General features: G+C 47.4%; 1 protein-coding gene across 1 annotated transcript; it reads left to right on the forward strand.

Annotated features, from left to right (window-relative positions):
* Positions 1-10,504: 10,504 nt before the first annotated feature.
* LOC124672439 (chaperone protein ClpB1-like) lies at positions 10,505-13,117 on the forward strand. Its single transcript, XM_047208662.1, has 6 exons — positions 10,505-11,255; positions 11,589-11,749; positions 11,840-12,180; positions 12,283-12,559; positions 12,644-12,841; positions 12,917-13,117. Exons 1-6 carry the CDS (start codon positions 10,505-10,507, stop codon positions 13,115-13,117), a joined length of 1,929 nt encoding a protein of 642 aa, XP_047064618.1.
* Positions 13,118-21,424: the final 8,307 nt, after the last annotated feature.

A 21,424-nucleotide genomic window follows, 5' to 3' on the forward strand; every position in this document is an offset into this window, starting at 1 on the left:
GGATAAACAGATAGGATTTATTTTTCTGATCATTTTGATATATAATTTTATATTTTTCTGAATTAATATGAATTATTTATCAATTACTGAAAATAATTACAGAAAATAGAAAAAATATTAATGACGTCACGCTGATGTCAGCATGACGTCAGCGACGCCATTGCTCTATGTGAGCTCGGGTCGAGCTGCAATCGGCCGATTCGCGCCGAAATCGGACGCGCGGTTAGGGGCAAAAGGCGCGTGGCGACATGGCGAGCCGAATGGTGGCGGCGCCGCCCTCGATTGGTCGCCGGAGCACAGCCTCCGGCGAGGTGCGGCGGCGGCCGGGGGCAGTAGCCCGTGGCGGTGGTGATACAGAGGGAGAGGAGACGAGCTGAGGGGACCAGGATGGAGCGGAGCTCACCGCGAGCACGAAGGCGTGGTCGGCGACGGCCGGGGAGCCTCGCCGGCGCCGAAATCGGGCGGAGGCCAGCCGGTCACTGTCAGTTAGGGTTAGGTCTGGGGGCGCGGGAGAGCGCGGCGGAGAGGGGTAATCGGGGGTTAGGGTTAGGGGCGGCGGTGGCGGTGGCGACTATTTATGGCCGCCGGCGGGCGGCGGGATGCATCGGGGCCGGCGGCGCATCGAGCGGCCGGGCTGCTGCCAGGCAGCAGCTTTGGTGCGCGGGGAGGACGAGGGCATTTTGCAAACCCCCCCTGCGGGTGGTTGGGCCGGTGGTGGGGTGCGGCCTGGGCCTCTTGGGCTGAGCCAGGGAGAGGAGAGAGGGAAGGAGAGGTGGGATGCGGCCCAGGGAGAGAAGAGAAGGGGTTTCTCCCCTTTTTATTCCATTTTTGGTTTTATTTCTCTTTTCAAATTGCAAATTCAAACTGTTCTGAATTTTGTTTGAACTTAAATTTCCAGAGAACAATAGAACACACACGTGGGTTTATTGAGTAACAACGAAACCATGCATGTGGCTTATTTTATATAATATTGTTTGAATTTGAGGCAAGAAATAGAGAAGGACTTTGCATAATTAGAAAATGGAGATGCAAATTTTTTGCTCAAATGCAAACTAAATGCATGAAATGCACATGATCACTCCTTTATTTAGATAAACAAGGTTGGGATGTTACAACTCTACCCCCTTACAAGAATCTCGTCCTCGAGATTTCTAGATTTTAGAAAAGAAGGAAGGGTACTCAGATCGTAAACGATCTTCTTGTTCCCAGGTTGCTTCTTGCTCAGAATGATTAGACCACTGAACTTTCAACTTGATGCTCTAACGTCGAGTTTTACGCTCGGCTTCATCAAGGATACGAACATGATGTTCTCGATAGGTTAGATCCTCTTGGAGGTCAAGAGTCTCGTGATCAACACCACGGATAGGATCTTTGAAGCAACGCTTGAGTTGGGACACATGTAAGACATCATGAACTTCAGGAAAGTTGGAAGGTAACTCCAACTTGTAAGAAACATTACCACGCTTGGCAAGGACGCGGAAAGGACCAACATAGCGAGGTGCTAGTTTGCCTTTGATACCAAAACGACGGACACCCTTGAGAGGAGTGACTCGAAGATAAGCTTGATCACCAATTTCATACTTCACTTCTTGATGATGGCGATCATAGTAGCTCTTTTGACGTGACTGAGCAGTTTTCAGACGCTCGCGAATGATGCGAACTTGATCTTCTGCTTCATTGATTATATCTGGTCCAAAGAATTTTCTTTCTCCAGTTTCGGACCAGTTCAAAGGAGTTCTACACCTTCTGCCATACAAAGCTTCAAAAGGTGCCATGCCTAGGCTAGATTGGAAGCTATTGTTATAAGTGAACTCGGAAAATGGAAGGCACTTTGCCCAATCTTTACCGAAGGATATAACACAGGCTCTGAGCATATCTTCAAGAATTTGATTCACTCTTTCGGTTTGGCCACCGGTTTGAGGATGATAGGCGGTGCTGAAGGAAAGACGAGTTCCCATAGCTTTCTGAAGACTTTCCCAAAATTTGGAGGTAAACAAACTTCCACGATCACAGATGATCTTCTTGGGAACACCATGAAGAGCGACTATCCGGGATATGTATAGATCAGCTAGTTGACTAGCACGAATATCTTCCCAAATAGGAAGGAAATGAGCAACCTTGGATAGACGGTCAACCACTACCCATATAGCATCTTTTCCATTTTTGGTCTTGGGGAGACCGGTAATGAAATCCATGCCAATTTCATCCCATTTCCACTCTGGAGTAGATAGAGGTTGGAGAGTGCCGGCGGGTCTTTGATGTTCTGCTTTTACGCGACGACAAACGTCGCATTCAGCAACAAACTTAGCGATCTCTTGTTTCATCCCGGACCACCTGAATCTTTGGCGAAGATCCCGATACATTTTGGTACTACCAGGATGGATGGAGAGGGGTGATTCATGAGCTTCTGTAAGGATTAGCTCTTTGAGATCCGGTTTATCCGGCACGACTAGACGCTTACCGAAATAAACGGTACCTTGATCATCAATGGAGAAACACTTAGCAACTCCGCTAGCAATGTTCTTCTTGATCTCGGTAATGCCAGAATCTTGCTTTTGAGACTTATTGATCTGGTCTTCAAGAGAGGGCTTCACCTCTAGATTAGCAAGGAATCCACTAGGAACAATCTCAAGGTTGAGTTTTGCAAGTTCCTCATAGAGAGAAGGTTGCGCTTGCTTAACCATCAGATTGTTGCAATAGGACTTCCGACTTAGCGCATCAGCAACGACATTGGCTTTGCCGGGTTTATAGTTGAGACCCAAGTCATAATCTTTGATGACTTCCAGCCATCTTCTCTATCTGATATTTAGATCCGGCTGGGTAAAAAGATACTTCAGACTTTGATGATCCGAGTACAACTCGCAACGATTACCATAAAGGTAAGGTCGCCATTGCTTAAGAGCATGGATCACAGCTGCAAGCTCGAGATCATGAGTAGGATAATTGAGCTCGTGTGGTTTCAACTGTCGAGAGGCATAGGCCACCACATGGCCATCTTGCATCAACACACATCCGAGCCCTTGGAGAGAGGCATCGCAATAGACAACAAAGTCCTTGCTTGTGTCCGGAAGGACGAGCACAGGAGCGATGAGTCGGCTTGGTTTTCAAAACCTGGAAACTTTCTTCAGCCTTTTCTGACCATTCAAACTTCTTGTCTTTCTTGAGAAGATCGGTCATTGGCTTGGCAATCTTGGAGAAATTTTCAATGAATCAGCGGTAATAACCCGCCAGACCGAGAAAACTTCGAATCTCCTTAGCTGACTTAGGTGTCTTCCAGTCAAGAACGGCTTGAACTTTATCTGGAATGACTGCAACACCTTTTTCAGAGATAACATGACCAAGGAATATGAGCTCTTTTAACCAGAACTCACATTTGGAGAACTTGGCGTAGAGACGGTGCTCACGAAGTTTGGTTAGCACCAGACGAAGATGGTCATCATGTTCATCTTCGGTTTTGGAGTAGATCAGAATATCGTCGATGTAGACCACGACAAACTTGTCAAGATACTCCAAGAAAACAGAGTTCATGAGCCGCATAAAAGTGGCTGGAGCATTTGTGAGGCCAAAGGACATGACAATGTACTCGTAAAGACCATAACGAGTTGTGAACGCTGTCTTTGAAATGTCCTCCTTTCGGATTTTGATTTGATGGTACGCTGATCTCAAATCCATCTTTGAGAAGACTGTGGCACCGAAAAACTGATCAAAAAGATCAATGATTATAGGAAGAGGGTATTTGTTCTTGATTGTCACTACATTGAGCGGTCGGTAATCAACAACCAGCCGCGAAATATTGGTATCTCTCTTCTTGACAAAGAGGGCAGGGCAACCCCAGGAAGAAGTACTGGGTTGTATGAAGTTCTTCTCTTATAACTCCTCTAACTGCTTCTTCAGTTCAACCAACTCTTCCGGAGGCATACTATATGGTCTCCGGGAAACAGGGGCAGTTCCGGGAACAAACACTATGACAAAGTCCACACTTCGATCAGGTGGCATGCCATGTAACTCTTCGGGGAAGACATCTGGAAAGTCACGGACCACCCAGACATCGGAGATTTCTGGTTTAGGCAGGGATTCAATGGCATACAACTCGACTTCAGGGGTAAACCTTGCCGACGGAGGTATTGCAGATGGAGCCCAGTATAGAATGCTTTTGCCAGAAATATCGGTCAGTACAATAGACCTGGATGAACAATCAATGACAGCCTTACGCTTTACTAGCCAATCCATGCCCAAAATGACATCAATGTCAGTTGACTTGAGGGCAATGAGAGAGGTGGGGAACAACAAATGCCCTATACTGATTATAACCTCACAGGTAATCGAGATGGTTTGCCAACGAGACCCAGGAGTTGTAATCTCTAGAGGGGAGGGCATTGTCTCGAAGGGTATATCATGCTTTCTTGCAAACTCTTGAGATATGAATGTATGCGATGCTCCAGAATCAAACAGAACTGTAGCTAGGATTGAATTTATATAGAGCGTACCCATTAGGACGCTTGGATCCTCTTTAGCCTCATCAGCAGAGACATGGGTCAGACGAGAACAACCAGAGGAAGGATCAACGGAATGGATATTGGGTTAAAGGCCAGCATCATGTACTTAGATTCACACTAAGAGAACCCAACACAATCCGGGACCTTCGGTTCAAGTCCAAGGGGAAAACACAAATAAAGGGGTAACTACTATCTGAGTGACATGGAGGACACTGCGAGGTAGTAATCACAAGGTAACTTTCAAGAAGCCATACCTAGCTTCAGAAGTATTATTCGATCAACAAAATTTAAAAGGAAAGGAGCCATCCAAGGTAAGAAGAAACCTTGAAGCCTAGAACAAAATTAGGTGGAACCCACAAAGTAAAAAAGATCATGAGAAACAGATTCCTTGGAAAGGATTCAACGGAATGATAACATTGACTGAATGGAAGGAACAAGATTCAGATCAACTGATGTAACTTTAGGAACACTGAGTTAAGCAACCAAGTACGGAGTACTTATAGAGAAAACAACCCAAACCCGTAGATCCTAGATGTTTGGAAATAACAGGGTAGAGGTAAACCCTTTTTAAATCAAACAAGGTAAGATGACTCAGCATTAGTGTAACATCAGATAAGGAGTAAAAAGAGTCCTATTCAGATTTTTGTAAATACTTTTAGGTTTCAAATAGTTTTCACAAGTACTAGACTCAACATCGACCAGTCGAAAAGGTTTCCTATAGGCAGTCTTGCTCTGATACGAAAAACCTGTGGCGACCCCGGATGTCGGGGCTAGACAAACCCAGATATCACATCTGGCATAAGCCTAACCTAGATCTCTAGGACCTACAGGGTCGGAATCGGTAACACAACAGTGACTCTACGACTGAAAACAAATATATTAGAACTCTTAGCAGAGTTAAGATCCAAATTTATTACACGTAGAGGTCACTGACCACAATTCAACAAGCAACGGAAAGCAAATTATGTTATCTAGATAACAAGACTGCAAAGGGCCTAAGAGGCCATAACATAAGGCGACGTCCTAACTCATAAGTCTCAGGCTGCCGCCTGAGGAACTCCGAACTACTCGTCGACGTCGAGGTAGAAACCACCATCAGTTGGAAGGACTTCGTCTGAAACAAAGCATGCAAGGATGAGTACAGGGACTCAGCAAGACTTAGTACAATCTGTTAGCAAAGAGGGTATGCGGGGCTTTATGTGGAGCTTATTTTGCGGAAAGCCAGTTTTCCTTTGTAAACAGGAAGGATCAGAAGCTCGTCTATTCAGACCATTTTCAAAAGGGGATAAGAGAGTGATATCAACTCTAGCTCTATTATCATCATGTTGAGTCCACCGAATCTTCATCATCACCTGAACCTGTTACCTAGGATCACCCCCTGACACCCTGATAAGGGATCCTTATTCACACATAGATATCAAGTTTTACGATCAAGTTCAAGTTGTCTATGATCATCACATTCTTTCCCAAGTCGTCCTTAACCGGGGACACGGCTTTTCGAAAATATTTACCCTGCAGGGGTGTACAACTTTACCCACACGCGTCGACCGACTCTTAGCGCCGTCATGTACACGCTTCCTTGGCGTGCCGGCAGAGGGTGGTCGACCAAAACCTTTCCCTTACTTCGCCTATTCCATGAGTCAATCTAACTGGGGAACTCTGTCATCGTAGGTAGCCATTCTTCGAGGCGGTCCCGGTCATTGTGCGTAGGGGATCCAGTTCAATGCCTCCAGCATCCTTCACCCCAGCCATGCCCTGTATGATGCACTTTGAAAACCTTTTCCATCTTCTCCCCATGCGTATGGCAAATGGAACTCGCAATCTAATTGACTCATGGGTAAGCTAGGCAAGTTCGGGCCAAAGGGTTCCCATGGGCCCCAAGTGGTTGTACACTCAGTCTTTGTTCCGAAGGTGAGAACCTCAGGTCCTAGTATCGGCGAGAACGAGTCAAATCACCACACCCCCATGTGGCGGTCCATCCAAGCCTTTAGCATGTTTATTAACATCACCACTGATCTTACCACGTCATCCTGTCCAACTAGGTTCTTTCGCAGCTCTGATTCATCAACCGGATGGATCAGACTTCAATAGCTAAGCATATCACATATACGGCTCTAGCGATGCGAACAAGCTCAGACCTAGTTTTGCTGGGAGCGGTGGATTAGGAACTTTGGGCTACGAGGATGGAATATGCATACATAGGATATCTACAACTGCCGATAAAACATATTTGAAGCGGATGCAATATGTAAGAACCAGAAGTAAAGCATTTTGAAACCATATATGAACCAGGTTAGGGCTTGCCTTGTCCCTCGTTGTTCTGGTGCTGCTCTTCGGTGGCGTTGATCTCAGATTCGCGTCCGGTCCCTATCGAGAAGAACCAAATACCGGAAAGGAAGAGCAAAATCAAGACAAGGTACAATGCAATGCACATACGATATGATGACATGTCATATTAGAGGGGTTCGGGTAAACCCTAGGTGCATCGACGGAAATTAGAGGGGTTCAGCATCGATCCCGACATAAGGGGGGTCGATTTAAGGTTCCTACTAAGGCTCACATTTAATTGGTTCAAACTTGAATGAAACATGGATAAACAGATAGGATTTATTTTTCGGATCATTTTGATATATAATTTTATATTTTTCTGAATTAATATGAATTATTTATCAATTACTGAAAATAATTACAAAAAATAGAAAAAATATTAATGACGTCATGCTGACGTCAGCAGCACCATTGCTCTCTCCGAGCTCGGGTTGAGCTGCAATCGGCCGATTCGGGCCGAAATCGGACGCGCGGTTAGGGGCAAAAGGCGTGGGGCGACATGGCGAGCCGAATGGTGGCGGCGCCGCCCTCGATTGGTCACCGGAGCACAGCCTCCGGCGAGGTGCGGCGGCGGACGGGGGCAGTAGCCCGTGGCGGTGGCGATACAGAGGGAGAGGAGGCGAGCTGAGGGGACCAGGAGGGAGCGGAGCTCACCGCGAGCACGAGGGCGTGGTCGGCGACGGCCGGGGAGCCTCGCCGGCGCCGGAATCGGGCGGAGGCCAGCCGGTCACTGTCAGTTAGGGTTAGGTCTGGGGGCGCGGGGGAGAGAGGAAAGCGGGGGTTAGGGTTAGGGGCTGCGATGGCGGTGGCGGTGGCGACTATTTATGGCCGCCGGCGGGATGCATCGGGGCCGGCGGCGCATCGAGCGGCCGGGCTGCTGCCAGGCAGTAGCTTTGGTGCGCGGGGAGGACGAGGGCATTTTGCAAACCCCCGGTGTTGCTCCAAACTAGGGGCGGCGCTGCTACCACCCTGAGCGCCGCTGCTCCAAACCGACGTCGATGGCGCCGCCGTTGCTGCAAATGAGGGGTGGCGGTGCTGCTAGCCAGGGGCGGCGCTGCTACAAGCTAGCCTTGACAGTGTCGGCATTGATGCAAGCTCGGGCCGACGGTGCTGCTCGCCGGAGCGGCGCTGCTGCAAGCAGTCGATGGCGCCGAAGTTGCTGCAAAGGAGGCGTGGCGATGCTGCCAGCCAGGGACCGCACTGCTGCCGGCGTTTCTTCAAGGGGCGACCGCGTTGCTACATGGGGCTGGCCGCGTTGCTGCTGATGGCCACATGCGTTGCTACCAAGGCATGTCGGGGCTGCTACCAGCTGATGTATCGCCGATGCCGTGCAGGGTTCTCCGGCGAGGGTCGTGGCCGACGAAGTAACGACGCTGGCGTGCACGGAGGAGGGTTCTGGAACACGAGCAGGGAAGTTGCATCAGCGACGCCACGGAGGTTTTCTCCGGTGACTGCACTTTGGAGTTCTCCGGTGACTCCACTTCGGGATTTTCCGGCGGACCATCGACAGTGGCGCTGCCGGCGCGAGCGGACTGACCATCGGTAGTGGTGCTGCCGGCGTGGGCAGTGGGAGTCCAACGAGGATGACACGGTCAGCTCCCCATATGGGCCTCTTTTAAAAATGTCCGCGTGGGACCATTGACTGGGTGGGACACGAGCTGGGACCAAGCTGGGCGGTTGGATCGTCCACATCCTACGGCTGCTGACCCGGGGATCGGTAGATTTGATCCCGGGGGACAACACCATCCATTAAAGATGGCTTCCATAAACATGATAGATGCACCCGTATACGGTAAGGGACTCTTTCATTTTTTTAAGGACTCGTTCCTTACACTTATTTGGCACGCAAAAGAAGTTCTCAGACGTGCCACAAGTTTAGTTTTGTACATGCATATTATTGTAGTATGTAACGTTTTTTAACTTTTAATCTCAAACGTTAAAAATATAATCATCGGTTTATGTTTCCTAAGCATATGTGAATTAATCTAATACCCTTATTTTATTTTTAGTATAGATAGATAGATAGATAGATATATAGATAGATAGATAGATAGATAGATAGATAGAAGATAGATAGATGTGTGATGGTAAATCTTGGGATTAGCTGTGTGTTGTATCCTTGCATCAGCCGTGAGCCTCTTTTTCTAGGGGACATATGGCTCCCACGTGACATGTATCTCACACGCATATATCTTTAACATAAGGCATTTTTAAGTGTTTTGGATATTCAACATGATGACGCGCGTCCATTTGCGTCGAACCTTCGGAAAGACGAAAGTGGTTATTTTTAACCGCGCGTCTGTTTGCGTCTGGGTGTGCTCTTAGTGGGACGACCCATATTGTTTTTCCAACATTTTTTTCATAGCTCAAATCCAAAAAATGTACATACGGAAAATAAGAAGGAAGAGCAAGTCCCTAGACTACTTGCCGCTCCTCGGGGCGGTTGACCGCCCGGCATCGTCGTTGCCTCCCTCCCTCCTCCTCAGCTTCTCCGCCGCCCGCCGCTCCATCCGCCGTGCGGTCGCCAGAGCTTGGTGGGCTGCCACGTCCTCTACCAGTCGTTGCTGCAGCGCCTCGTTGGCGGCATCCTCGGCCTTCTTGAGCATCTCGAAGGGCTCGACTAAAGCCCCCTGCTCTGCTGTCTTTTCCTCCGGGTTAGGCCCGTCATAGTCCCACTTGAAGTCGGAGGAGACGCCGAAGGCGTCCTCTGCGGTTACCGCCTCCCTACAATGTTCCTGCTCCGCGTCGAACGTCGCCCGCTCCTCCTCTGCTTCCTGCTTCGCATCAGCCATGAAATTCACGTCCATGGCCTCTTCAATGACGTTGTCCACGCTATGGTCGTTCTCCTCGTCGGATCTCTCGGCCGGGGGAGGTGGATTTGAAGGTTGAGACGCAATAACCTGGCCGCGTCCGACGCTTCTCATGGCAAAGGCGGAGGACATGCGCGAGGCGGCGCTACGGTAGAGGTTGTGCGGCGGCTAGAATTTGTATGGGAGGAGATGAGATGAGACAGCCAAGGGAGTGTCCCTCTTTATATACGCTAGAGGCAGCCGAGGGCTCGGAAAGCGTGGCATCACCATTACTCGTTGGCAGTCGTGAGCGGCGGCGGCCGCTCGGCAGGTGAGGCATCGCCATTAAGGCGGACTGTCGAAGCAACACCTCGTCGCTAATACCAGCGCACCAAAGAAACTGCATTGAGCCAGAATCGCTGCCAGACCGGGCGTGATGAAACGCCTGCCCCTAGACGCGGGCGATCACACGGCGGAACTGCTCAGCGCCTGCGTCTTCACGGATATATCGGTCACTGTGCGTCGGGCAGACGTATTTTTCAGCCTCGCGGTCCTAAACGGTCGCTCCCCTTGTGCGAGTGGTACTGGGATGCCCTAATCCGATCGTCCGAGTTCCCCTAGAAGAAGGAGCGAGTCCGAGTTGTAACTCGTGTTCGTCACGAACACTGTAACACAATTATGTGGGCAGGTGGACGTTGACCGAGTCGGATTGTGGAGACCTGTTGGATGTATAAAATACATGGGAGGGTACGCGTGATTGTTTAAGCTTGTCCCAATGATTCTGCTACCGTCTTCACCAAAGAAGAAAAGATGTTGCGACCCGATGATGTACCCGCACGCGGGCAGCGTGATCCACGCCAACGTGGTCATGGTGAGCGTGTACGCGCGGCCATGGTTGAAGGAGCAGCTTCTGCCATAGGCTGCGCAGCCGCTCTTGCTCTAGCCAGGGTTGCGTGGAGCTTCTTCCAGTCGAAGACATCCGTCAGCTCCTACGGCCGAGACATGACCGCCGATGTGGCCCGCGATCTGGTCGTCGGCCGCGACGATGAGATGGACAGCATCATCGACATCCTTTGCCACAGGACCAAGAACAACGCGGCGCTCGTCGGCGAGGCCGGGGTTGGCAAGACCGCCATAGTCGAGGGCCTAGCGCAGCGCATTGCCGCCGGTGACGTCCCACCGGCGCTCGCCGGCGCGCGTCTCGTGGAGGTCGACCTCGGTGCCATGACGGCCGGGACCGTGCTGCGGGGCATGTTCGAGGAGCGCATCAAGAGCGTTATCGCCCAGGCGGAAGCCTCGGACGGCAACACCATCCTCTTCTTCGACGAGATGCACATGCTCTGCGGCGCCGGCGAGGGCATCACCAAGTGCACCAGCGCTGCCAACCTTATCAAGCCGGCGCTGGCCCGCGGCCGCATCCGTTGTATCGGCGCCACCACTTTCGACGAGTACCGCACATACATCGAGAAGGACCCCGCTCTCGAGCGCCGGTTCCAGAAAGTGCACGTCAACGAACCCACCACGGAGGCCACCATTGACATCCTAAGGGGTCTCAAGCAGCGCTACCAGGACCACCATGGCGTGGACATCCAAGATGCCGCTCTTGTTGCTGCCGCACGTCTCGCTGCCCGCTATATCACAGGTACCAACATCAGAGATTTCTATTTTAATTTCTCATGCATATTTGATGGTATTCTCTTAATTGGTTATGGCGAAAATCCCATGCTACATATATATAGTGTGCACCCATCCTTGGTTATGGTATATATAGTGTGCACCCATCCTTGTTAACTTCATCTTTGGCTTATCAGACCGATCAACTGCTATGGTATACTTTAGTTCTATGTTTTTTGTGCTTCAAGGGCGATAACCATCACATTATCCAAAGTATAGACTGCATGGTGATTGACAGATCGAATCACCTGCACTGCCATGTTTCAATATTCATAGGCTTTTGTTGCTGTTTATACTGTAGGTCGTCAATTTCCAGACAAAGCAATTGATCTCCTTGATGCCGCGTGCACCACCGCAGCCAGAAAGAAAATGCAGAATGACAAACAAGAAATGGACAACGCCCAAAACTGCTCTGCAAATACAATGAAGGGGCCTATTGTTGGTCCCGATCATGTTGCACACGTAAGAATTGTCTTCCCATAGATATTTGCTTCAATTGTTTTGATCAATGTCACGTGTATGGCATGCATGCTCTATAATTGTAAAATGTAGGTTGTAAGCCGATGGACTGGAATTCCTATCACCACACTTGATCAAAAGGAGAAAGATAAGCTAATACACTTAGCGGACAGATTGCATGAACGAGTTATTGGCCAAGATGAGGCGGTCAACTTGGTTGCACAGACGGTGCTACGCTCTAGAACCGGTCTTGATCACCCTGGCCAACCCATAGGCTCATTCCTCTTTTTAGGCTCCACTGGTGTTGGAAAGACCGAGCTTGCAAAAGCCCTTGCTGAGCAACTATTTGATAGTGAGAAGATGTTGCTTCGGTTCGACATGTCTGAATATGTCCACAAGGGATGCGCCTTGCGCCTTGTTGGAGCACCTCCAAGGTTTGTACATGATATATGATTCCTATTTCTGCACGATATAATTTGTGCTACTTTTTAACTAGTTCGACTGATCTTAATGCTTGGTTTTATCATATACGACAGCTATATTGGGTATGACGATGACGGACAACTAACCGAGAAAGTCAGGAGGCGTCCATACAGTGTCATCCTTTTCGATGAAGTAGAGAAGGCGGATCCATTGGTGTCGAATATTTTTCTTCAACTCCTTGAGGATGGTGTGTTGACTGATGGCAAAGGTCGGACTGTTGATTTCAAAAATACTATCATCATTATGACATCAAATGTAGGATCTGAAATCCTAGCAGCAAGCATGGATGGGACAAATACAAACAATTCACGAGACCTTCTCATGAAAGAGGTTTGTGAATCTCAAAGTTACACGAAAAGGCTGCAAAGTCGCCTACCACATGTTTCTCATATATATGTATCTTTATTTGTGCAGGTCCAGAAACACTTCAGACCCGAGCTTCTCAACAGACTGAGTGAGATAGTAATATTTGATCCACTTTCACGTGACCAACTGAGAGAGGTTGTGAGAATACAAATGAAGAACATTGTTGCCGTATTAGCTGGCAAGGGCATTTCTTTATCTGCAAGTGAGGACGTGTTGGACGTCATCTTATTGGAGTCGTACAACCCTGTAAGTACAACTATCTTGTCAAAATCACCATATTGCATTCTCACTATTTTTATAACCATATTTGGTTTCATGCAGATGTACGGTGCAAGACCCATAAGGAGGTGGGTCCAGAAAAATGTAATGACAATTCTCTCCAATATGATTGTCAAGGGAGAAATATGTGAAGGCTCGGTGGTTTACATTGATGCTATGGACGACAAGAAAGGATTAACGTACGAACTTGCAAAGAAGATGGCAGATCCGTACAGTCCAGCAATGGAAGATACATTTCTTTGACAAATGAAGAGATGATTGCATTAACTTTCCACATCTTGTACTTCAAACAGAAAAGGCGTGTACATCAGTAGTAATATGAAAAAGTTAGCCGCATACAGTAGAATGGAAATCCATGCTAGGTCCCTTATAAAATATGTTAGTCTTGGTTGAGGTTTTGTGCGTATTTAACTTCCAAGAACCAGTTTAAAGTGAACAATCGGCCGAGTACCTGTGATGATAACACATTATCCTCATCTTGGTATTTTCAGAAGAACCATTAAGCAAGTTGTGAACTGCATTCATGAACCTTTTTCGAAATACTAACAGATTGACTATTTGTCAGATGTATGGATAAGAATTAAGATGTTGTATAAGTGTGGCTACTGGATGATAGTTCTTTCATGTCTTTGCCTGAACAATACATCACACAAATGATACCATACATATATTCTTGGGATTTCTGTTTGCGCTCATGTAAAGTTGTGCGAGTGGTTTTATCGTTGGGATTGTTGAATGTTATTGTACTCTAGTTGTACATATGTCTATAGGTATATTACCATACGTAGCATATACGACTCTGTTACAACATGTGTAGCATGATGTCCTCAAACTCTTGTATGTCCGTATCAATATAAAGCACCATGGCAACTCACAATTAGGGTACGCTTCCCATAATATTCTTACATGGTTTCAGAGCATCGCTAACACCGCTGCCATGCCATTTGGCTCGTCTTCTTCGTCGACTTTGACCGTTGGCTCCCTTAGCGCCAGCAACTCCGAGAAACTAAATGGAGACAATTTCCTTCTTTGGCGAGCTCAGATTGTCCCCGATGTTTGTGGTGCCCATCTCTATGGCTACCTCGATGGTTTGGTAGCTGCACCAGACAAGCAACTGAAGACCAAGGATAAGGATGCGATAGAGGTTTCAGTCCCTAACCCTAACCATGGAAAGTGCATCTCGTAGGATCATCAATTTTTCGGTTAACAAGTTTAGCAGACATCTGGAGTGATGTTTTTTTCGCAGTCTAAGGCACGGATTATGCATCTCCGCACTAAGATGAATCAAACTTGAAAGTAAAACAAGATCAATGTAGTATATTTTTTGTCAAATCAAAAGTTTGGCCGACGAGATGGCGACTATGGGCAAGTCTCTGTCCTGAAAGGTCGTCGAGAGCGTACATTGGATCCTATGGACTTGATACAAATTGCTATACTAACTGCAGAGCAACTGATCACATCATGGGTGAACTTGCAAAACTACGGGATTGCTACAATGAGGACGAGCAAATAGCCAAATACACACAGTTAATGGTGCAAGTATGGATATACGTTATGTTGGTCACTCGTTACTTCGTACCCCTAATCATGATTTGCATCTTAAAAATATCTTGCATGCTCCTAATTAATGCCAAAAGGATTCTTTTATCCACTAGTCATCTTGAAAAAGATAATCACGCCTTTGTAATATTGGCCTAGTTCGTTTTATCAAGGACCAACACAGGAGGAAGGTTCTTCCACAAGGTAGACATGTACGTGAGCCGTCTTTATCCCTAGCTATTGTCATCTTCTTCATCGTCTGGACAGCAAAATCATGGTGTCATCAAGTCCACTTTCCCGCATTTGCCTAGGCGCCTAGGACATTCATCTTCGGATGTGGTTCATCAAGTTCTTCAAGACAATAATATTTATGTTAGTGAGTCAAATAAAGAGTCTGTTTGTGATGCTTGCCAAAATGCCAAGATCCAATACCTTCCATATCCTTAGTCATCTAGTGTGTATACTTTTCCTCTTGAACTTATATTTTATGATGGTTGGAGTCCTTCTTAGACTTCTACTGGGAGATGGAAATATTATGTTTGTTTGATTGATGATTAGAGCAAGTTCACTTGGATATATATGTTCAAAAATAAATCTGATGTATTTTAGAAGTTTCATGATTTTCAGCATCACGTTCAGTGACTCTTTGATAGAAAAAATATTGATATGCAAACAGAGGGGGAGGGGATGAGTATCATAAACTTAATTCCCTTTTCAACAAGTAGGTATTTCCCACCTTGTTTCTTGTTCTCATGTGCATCAACAAAATGGTCCATTGAGCGTAAGCATAGACGTATGAGGTTGGTTTGACTCTTCTTACCTATGCATCTATGCCACCCAGATATTGATATGAAGCCTTTCTTACTACAGTTTATTTGACTAATCATGTTCCCAAGAAGGTTATACACTCTCAAACTCCTATTAATCTTCTCTTTGGATATAAATATAACTATTTTTGCGGATTTTTGGATGTGTTTGTTGGCCCAATCTTGGTCCGTATAATAATCGCAAGTTGCAATTTCGTTCTAAACAGTGTGTTCCTTCGATATAGTGGTCTTCGTATCGGCTAAAAGTGTCTAGACATTGTGAGTGGCCGTGTGTATATTTCATGTGATATTAGTTTCATTTTTCCTCGCTTCACTCTATTGTTGGAGCCTAATAAATTACCTCCCTCTCTTTGCAACAATTTAATTTGCATGATCAAGAGGGGCACCATATACGAGATGATCATATTGATCCTAATCCTACGAATCATACTGTTGCGTGTTTTATACAAGAATTAGGTGAAAATTTCATGCCCTGGGGAGGTTCTGCTGATTATTCCAGCTGTGGCACACATCACAAACATGATTCTTCATAATACCACGCTATTTTTAGAGATAGCCATAGCTCAAAGAAGGTGTAGCTCGAGATATACTTGTAGTTCATAGGTGAACCGGAGATACGATGCTTGGAGCAGATCTAAGTAAACTAAACCAAGCTTATGAAGAAGCTCTGCTTTAACCACATGCCCAGGAAGGATGAGCGCACTAAAGAAGGATGCACAATTTGCAATTCTTGAACTTTGTAATTAAATATAGTTTAAATTTGATGATTTGTCATTTGTTCTGATTATGAAATGTAAGTTCAGTACTTGTTAGTCATTTGTATGTATCTCATTGATTAATAGTCTATTTTTTATGTGCATTGTGCTTCCTCACCAACCGAGGATACTGAGAAGTAGTGTGGTTGTGGCTGCACTGCTAGCAGGGTTGTCGTGGTGGAATGCTAGCAGCCGGATTGATGTTCCGGAGTTCCAGCCTCTTCAGTAGCTAGTGGACAACCATGGAAAAAACTTAGTCTTTGGGGTTTCAACAATTTTACTAACATGCAAGCAACAATAGTTCACCAGAAATGACTCGTCTAGCGTGTCCAAACTTGTGGCCCCACCGGCCCAGTTCCTGATAGACGCCTTTTAATGCATGTCACTACATAATGTTAGAACAAAAAAAGCAGCCGTTTGCCAATGACTCGAAATCATTTCTGACAAGATCGTCGTGACAGACGACTAGCTCGTTGGAGCGGGGGTTATTAAGCACTCATCAGTGACAATGAATTATATGCTAGTGTAGGGCCATAATTAAACCTACAATGCTACATGGAGAAGAATGTTGGTCCATGAAAGACAACACATCCAAAAGTTGAATGTTGCATAGACGTGCATTCCACGATAAATGTGTAGCTATATAAGAAAAAGACTTACTTACGGACCAAGATAATGCATGATAGTGTAGGATGACATTGATCGACGGGGAGCTAGCTGAAGACCAACTAAGATGGTTTGGGTATATCTAAAGAAGACCTTCAGAAGCATCAGTTAATAGTGATATTTTAAAAATATGGAAAATACTAAGAGGGTCAGAGGATGATCAAAGTTAATATAGATGGAGGTGATAAATAAATACTCGAGATTGGAACATGCTTAGAGATTTGGCTCTTCATGGGATATCCATGTACCAGAATCTTAGTTTGTTACTTCTTTAATTTTTCTATCTTCTTCTTATTTTGGTGTTTTTATGTTAGATTTTATATCTTGTTGACCCAACTTATCTTTACTATTAAAGTGAAAGCTGTGTATGCCTGGTGTCACACATCGAATGAATTACAGAAAATGACACCCCACTCTCATCTCCAACTATCTCCTTAAAACGCTCGCCATTTATCCACAGTTAGTTTAGATTATGATTAGGTTCAATCCAGCGAAACCACAGATTTGTTGAATATCTCCCACGTTAATAGCCAGAAAACCAAAAGGATAACAACTTGGTTGCGCGCCGGTTGAAAACATTCGTTCAAACTAAAAAGTGTGTTTATCAGATCCGTATTTGTTGGAGATATGCCCAAGAGGCAATAATAAAGTGGTTATTATATATCTTTGTGTTTATGATAAATGTTTATATACCTGTTATCACCCGATTTTGGCCAAATCAGGAGGTGGGCCGTAAGTGAAGATGGGCTTTGAAAGACTACACGTGGAGCATCTTTGAAGCGGCTTTGTGCTAGAAGTTTGGGCTAGTTAGCCCGTGTATCTTAATATAGTAGATTGTGTATTGATTTAGAAGTTAGAGTTTATCTCGTGCACGGTTTAGTGCACGCCCACATTAGAAAGTCCGCTGGACTATAAATATGTACCTAGGGTTTATGGAATAAACAACAACCAACGTTCAACCACAAACAAATCTCGGCGCATCGCCAACTCCTTCGTCTCGAGGGTTTCTACCGGTAAGCATCATGCTGCCTAGATCGCATCTTGCGATCTAGGCAGCACAAGCCTGCCCACGTTGTTCATGCGTTGCTCGTACCGAAGCCTTTTTGATGGCGAGCAACGTAGTTATCTTAGACATGTTAGGGTTAGCATTGTTCTTCATATTACATGCTTTCGTAGTGCAACCCTTGCATGTCTAGCCGCCTTACACCTACCTTAGGTGTAGGGGCGGCACCCCGCTTGATCATAGTTTAGTAGATCTGATCCGTTACGATTGCTCCTTGTTCTACAAGGATTAGTTTAATATCTGCAATAGTTAGGCCTTACAAAGGGTTGGAGGATCCAGCGGCGTGTAGGGTGGCGTTTGCTGGCCCTAGAAAGGATGTTCCGGGATCAACCTCGTGTTGGTTTTTAGGCCCTGTCTAGGATCGGCTTACGGTCACCGTGCGCGAGCGCGAGGCCCAATCGTGAGTAGGATGATCCGATTATGCGGTGAAAACCCCGGATCGTCGTAGATCTCATTAGCTTTACCTTGATCAAGCAGGACCACCATATATTCGGACACCCCGTCCGAATCATGGGTGGATCGGCTCTTTGAGCCGATTCACGGGATAACTTGAGAGCCGATCGAGGCTCGTATTTAACGTTTACGTGTGTGCCCTGCAGGAAACTAAGCGAGGCATCATCCACACCTTCCCGACCAGGTATAGGTCGGGTGGCACGCCCTTGCGGTTGGCATCGGCGCGTGCGACCAGGAGGCTTTGCGGGCCGTCGCTCTGAGGGACTGGGGCCAGCCGCAGCCCTAGTTGTTCCCGACTCTACCGTGTTGCCCGTCTCTGCCCGCCAGGGGGTTTCTGACGTCAACACATTCTGGCACGCCCAGTGGGACCGTCGACGACATCCACGACATCGCCATCTACATCCGAGATGGCGGAAGACACTCCGGTCAAGTACGAGGATCTGCCTGATGAGTTAAAAAAGAAAAACGACGAAATCAAGGCAGTCCTCGAAGCCGAACTCATCGGCTCTTTCCACAGAACCCGCTCCCAGGGCCAACCAGGACACTTATTCAGCATCAACATGGTAGAACTTGGGTACCACTCTGGTAGGGGTAGTGATGGGGGCAGCTGCTCTCATAGCAAGAATGGAGAAGGAGCCGACCCACGCAACCGGCTCCGACACTGCCACCAAGTCCTGGTGATGATCAAGATGGAGGCCGACTCTAGCGATCGGACCGTGTTATCCGCGCCGCCCGCTCTCCCAGTATTTGGCGTCGACCTCACAGGGGACGGAAAGCTGGGGTATGGATTCACTTCAGCCGATGAGCTGGAGGAAGTCGACATCGGCCATGGGGACAAGCCACGACCAACTTTTATCAGCAGAAAGTTGGATCCACAGCTTAGGAGCCAGATGATTGCTCTGCTGAAGGAATACCCGTATTGCTTCGCATGGGACTATACGAGAGATGCCCGGTTTGGACGAAGCATCATCGAACATCGGCTCCCTCTTAAGAAGGGATTTCGGCCGTTCCAGCAACGAGCACGTCAGATGAGAGCCGAAATTCTGGAGGAGGTCAAGAAAGAAATCGAGAAGATGTTGGCCGCCGGGTTCATCAGGCCATGCAGGTATGTTGAGTGGATCTCCAGTATCGTGCCTGTAGAGAAGAAGGACGGCCGATGGCGTGTGGCCATCGATTTCAGAGATCTCAACAGAGCCACCCCCAAGGACGAATATCCGATGCCTGTGGCGGAGACACCGATCAATGCAGCTGCCGGCCACAAGGTGTTGAGCTTCATGGATGGCAACGCCGGCTACAATCAAATCTTCATGGCTCCCGAAGACATACACAAGACCGCATTCAGAGTACCAGGGGCGGTAGGCTTGTTTGAATATGTAGTAATGACCTTTGGATTGAAGAATGCTGGTGCAACGTACCAGCGAGCTATGAACTATATATTTCACGATTTGATCGGCAAGTTGGTGGAAATCTATATCGATGACGTCGTAGTCAAATCTGTTTCCATGGAGGGACACTTGGATGATTTACGGCGCGTCCTAGACCGAACTCGGAAGTTCGGACTAAGAATGAACCCGAAGAAGTGTGCCTTCGGTGTGACGGCTGGTCAGTTCCTAGGTTTTCTGGTTCATGAACGGGGAATCGAAATCGGCCTGAAGAGTCAAGAGGCGGTGCGCACCATGCAGCCGCCCACCACGAAGAAGGAGCTCCAGCGTCTAATTGGCAAGATCAATTTTGTCCGACGATTCGTCTCCAATCTGTCGGGACGAATCGAGCCATTTATGGCGCTGGTGAAGACCAAGTCTGACGACGAATTTCACTGGGGGCGGAACGGCGGCGAGGCGTTCGATGAAATTAAAAGGTATCCGACGACGCCGCCCGTGCTAGTTCCGCCCCGGCAAGATAAGCCGTTCTACATCTACCTATCAGTAGCTGACACATCCATCGCCTCGGTGGTGGTGCAACTCCACGAGGGCGTCGAGAGAGTCGTTTTCTACCTCAGCAGAAGGATGTTGGACGCGGAGACAAGGTCTCCTGAGGTCGAGAAACTGTGCCTCTGCCTGTTCTTTACCTGCACCAAGCTGCATCACATCCTTCTGACGGCAGAGATCTTCGTCATATGCAAGTCGGATGTCGTCAAGCACATGCTGTCGGCCCCTGTGTTGAAAGGCCGACTGGGTAAGTGGATGTTTGCGTTGTCAGAATTCGATCTCCGGTACCAGCCTGCGAAAGCAGTCAAAGGGCAGGCGTTGGCCGATCTCATAGCTGAGCGAATCAGTACCAATATAGCAGCACTATCCATACGTGCATGGGCTATGATCTTCGATGGATCGGCCTGCGACGAGGGTTGTGGCATCGGTATCCTGCTCGTGTCGCCTCGGGGGGCAGAGTACTCTTTCTCCATCAGATTATCTGCCCCTTGCACTAACAATGTGGCAGAGTATGAGGCAGTACGTAAGGGGATGGAATTGCTATTAGAAGCCGGGGCAGAAGCAGTAGAGCTTTTTGGAGACTCTAAGTTGGTGATTAACCAGCTCACGGATGAATACAAGTGCGAAAGTGAATTGCTTTTCCCATATTGGATGGAATGCCGTGAGTTGATGACACAGTTTCGGTACATCAACTTTAATTGGGTCCCAAGAGCCCAAAATACCGAGGCCAACAATCTCGCACAAATGGCGTCAGGCTATATAGATACCCCGAAGGGTCGGAGGTCCAGGTACAATTCCTGGAGCAGGATGATTGGAGAGCCGAAATCTTCAATTACTTAAAAGATTCGGCTCGGGGGCACCCAAACGGATAAGATACAAAGCCATGAAGTATGTCCTCATAGGAGACGATATGTTCTACAGGACGTTGGAAGGGTTACTACTCAAGTGCTCGGGACCAACCGAGTCTAATCGGCTCTTACATGAGGTGCACGAAGGTGCTCGTGGAACTCATCAATCGGCTCACAAGATGAAGTGGCTAATCAGGCGCTCTGGGTTTTATTGGCCCACCATGCTTGAAGACTGCTTCATTACTACAAGGGGTGCCAAGCATGCCAGATGTTTGGGAAGATTCAGATGGTACCAGCATCAGCGATGAACCCTATCATCAAACCTTGGCCGTTCCGAGGGTGGGGCATGGACATGATCGGCAAAATCCATCCGGCCTCGAGTAAAAAACATGAATGGATTTTGGCCATCACAGATTACTTCACCAAGTGGGTGGAAGCCGTCCCTATGAAGAAGGTTAAATCAGAAGATGT

Source organism: Lolium rigidum, chromosome 7, assembly GCF_022539505.1.
Source record: "Lolium rigidum isolate FL_2022 chromosome 7, APGP_CSIRO_Lrig_0.1, whole genome shotgun sequence".
In the NCBI taxonomy this organism is placed as follows: Eukaryota; Viridiplantae; Streptophyta; class Magnoliopsida; order Poales; family Poaceae; genus Lolium; species Lolium rigidum.

Coding starts and splice junctions, on each gene's coding strand:
- LOC124672439 (XM_047208662.1), top strand. CDS start 10,505: ATGGTTGAAGGAGCAGCTTCTGCCATAGGCTGCGCAGCCGCTCTTGCT. Junction 11,750..11,839: donor GTCCCGATCATGTTGCACAC/GTAAGAATTGTC, acceptor TGTAAAATGTAG/GTTGTAAGCCGATGGACTGG. Junction 12,181..12,282: donor CTTGTTGGAGCACCTCCAAG/GTTTGTACATGA, acceptor CATATACGACAG/CTATATTGGGTATGACGATG.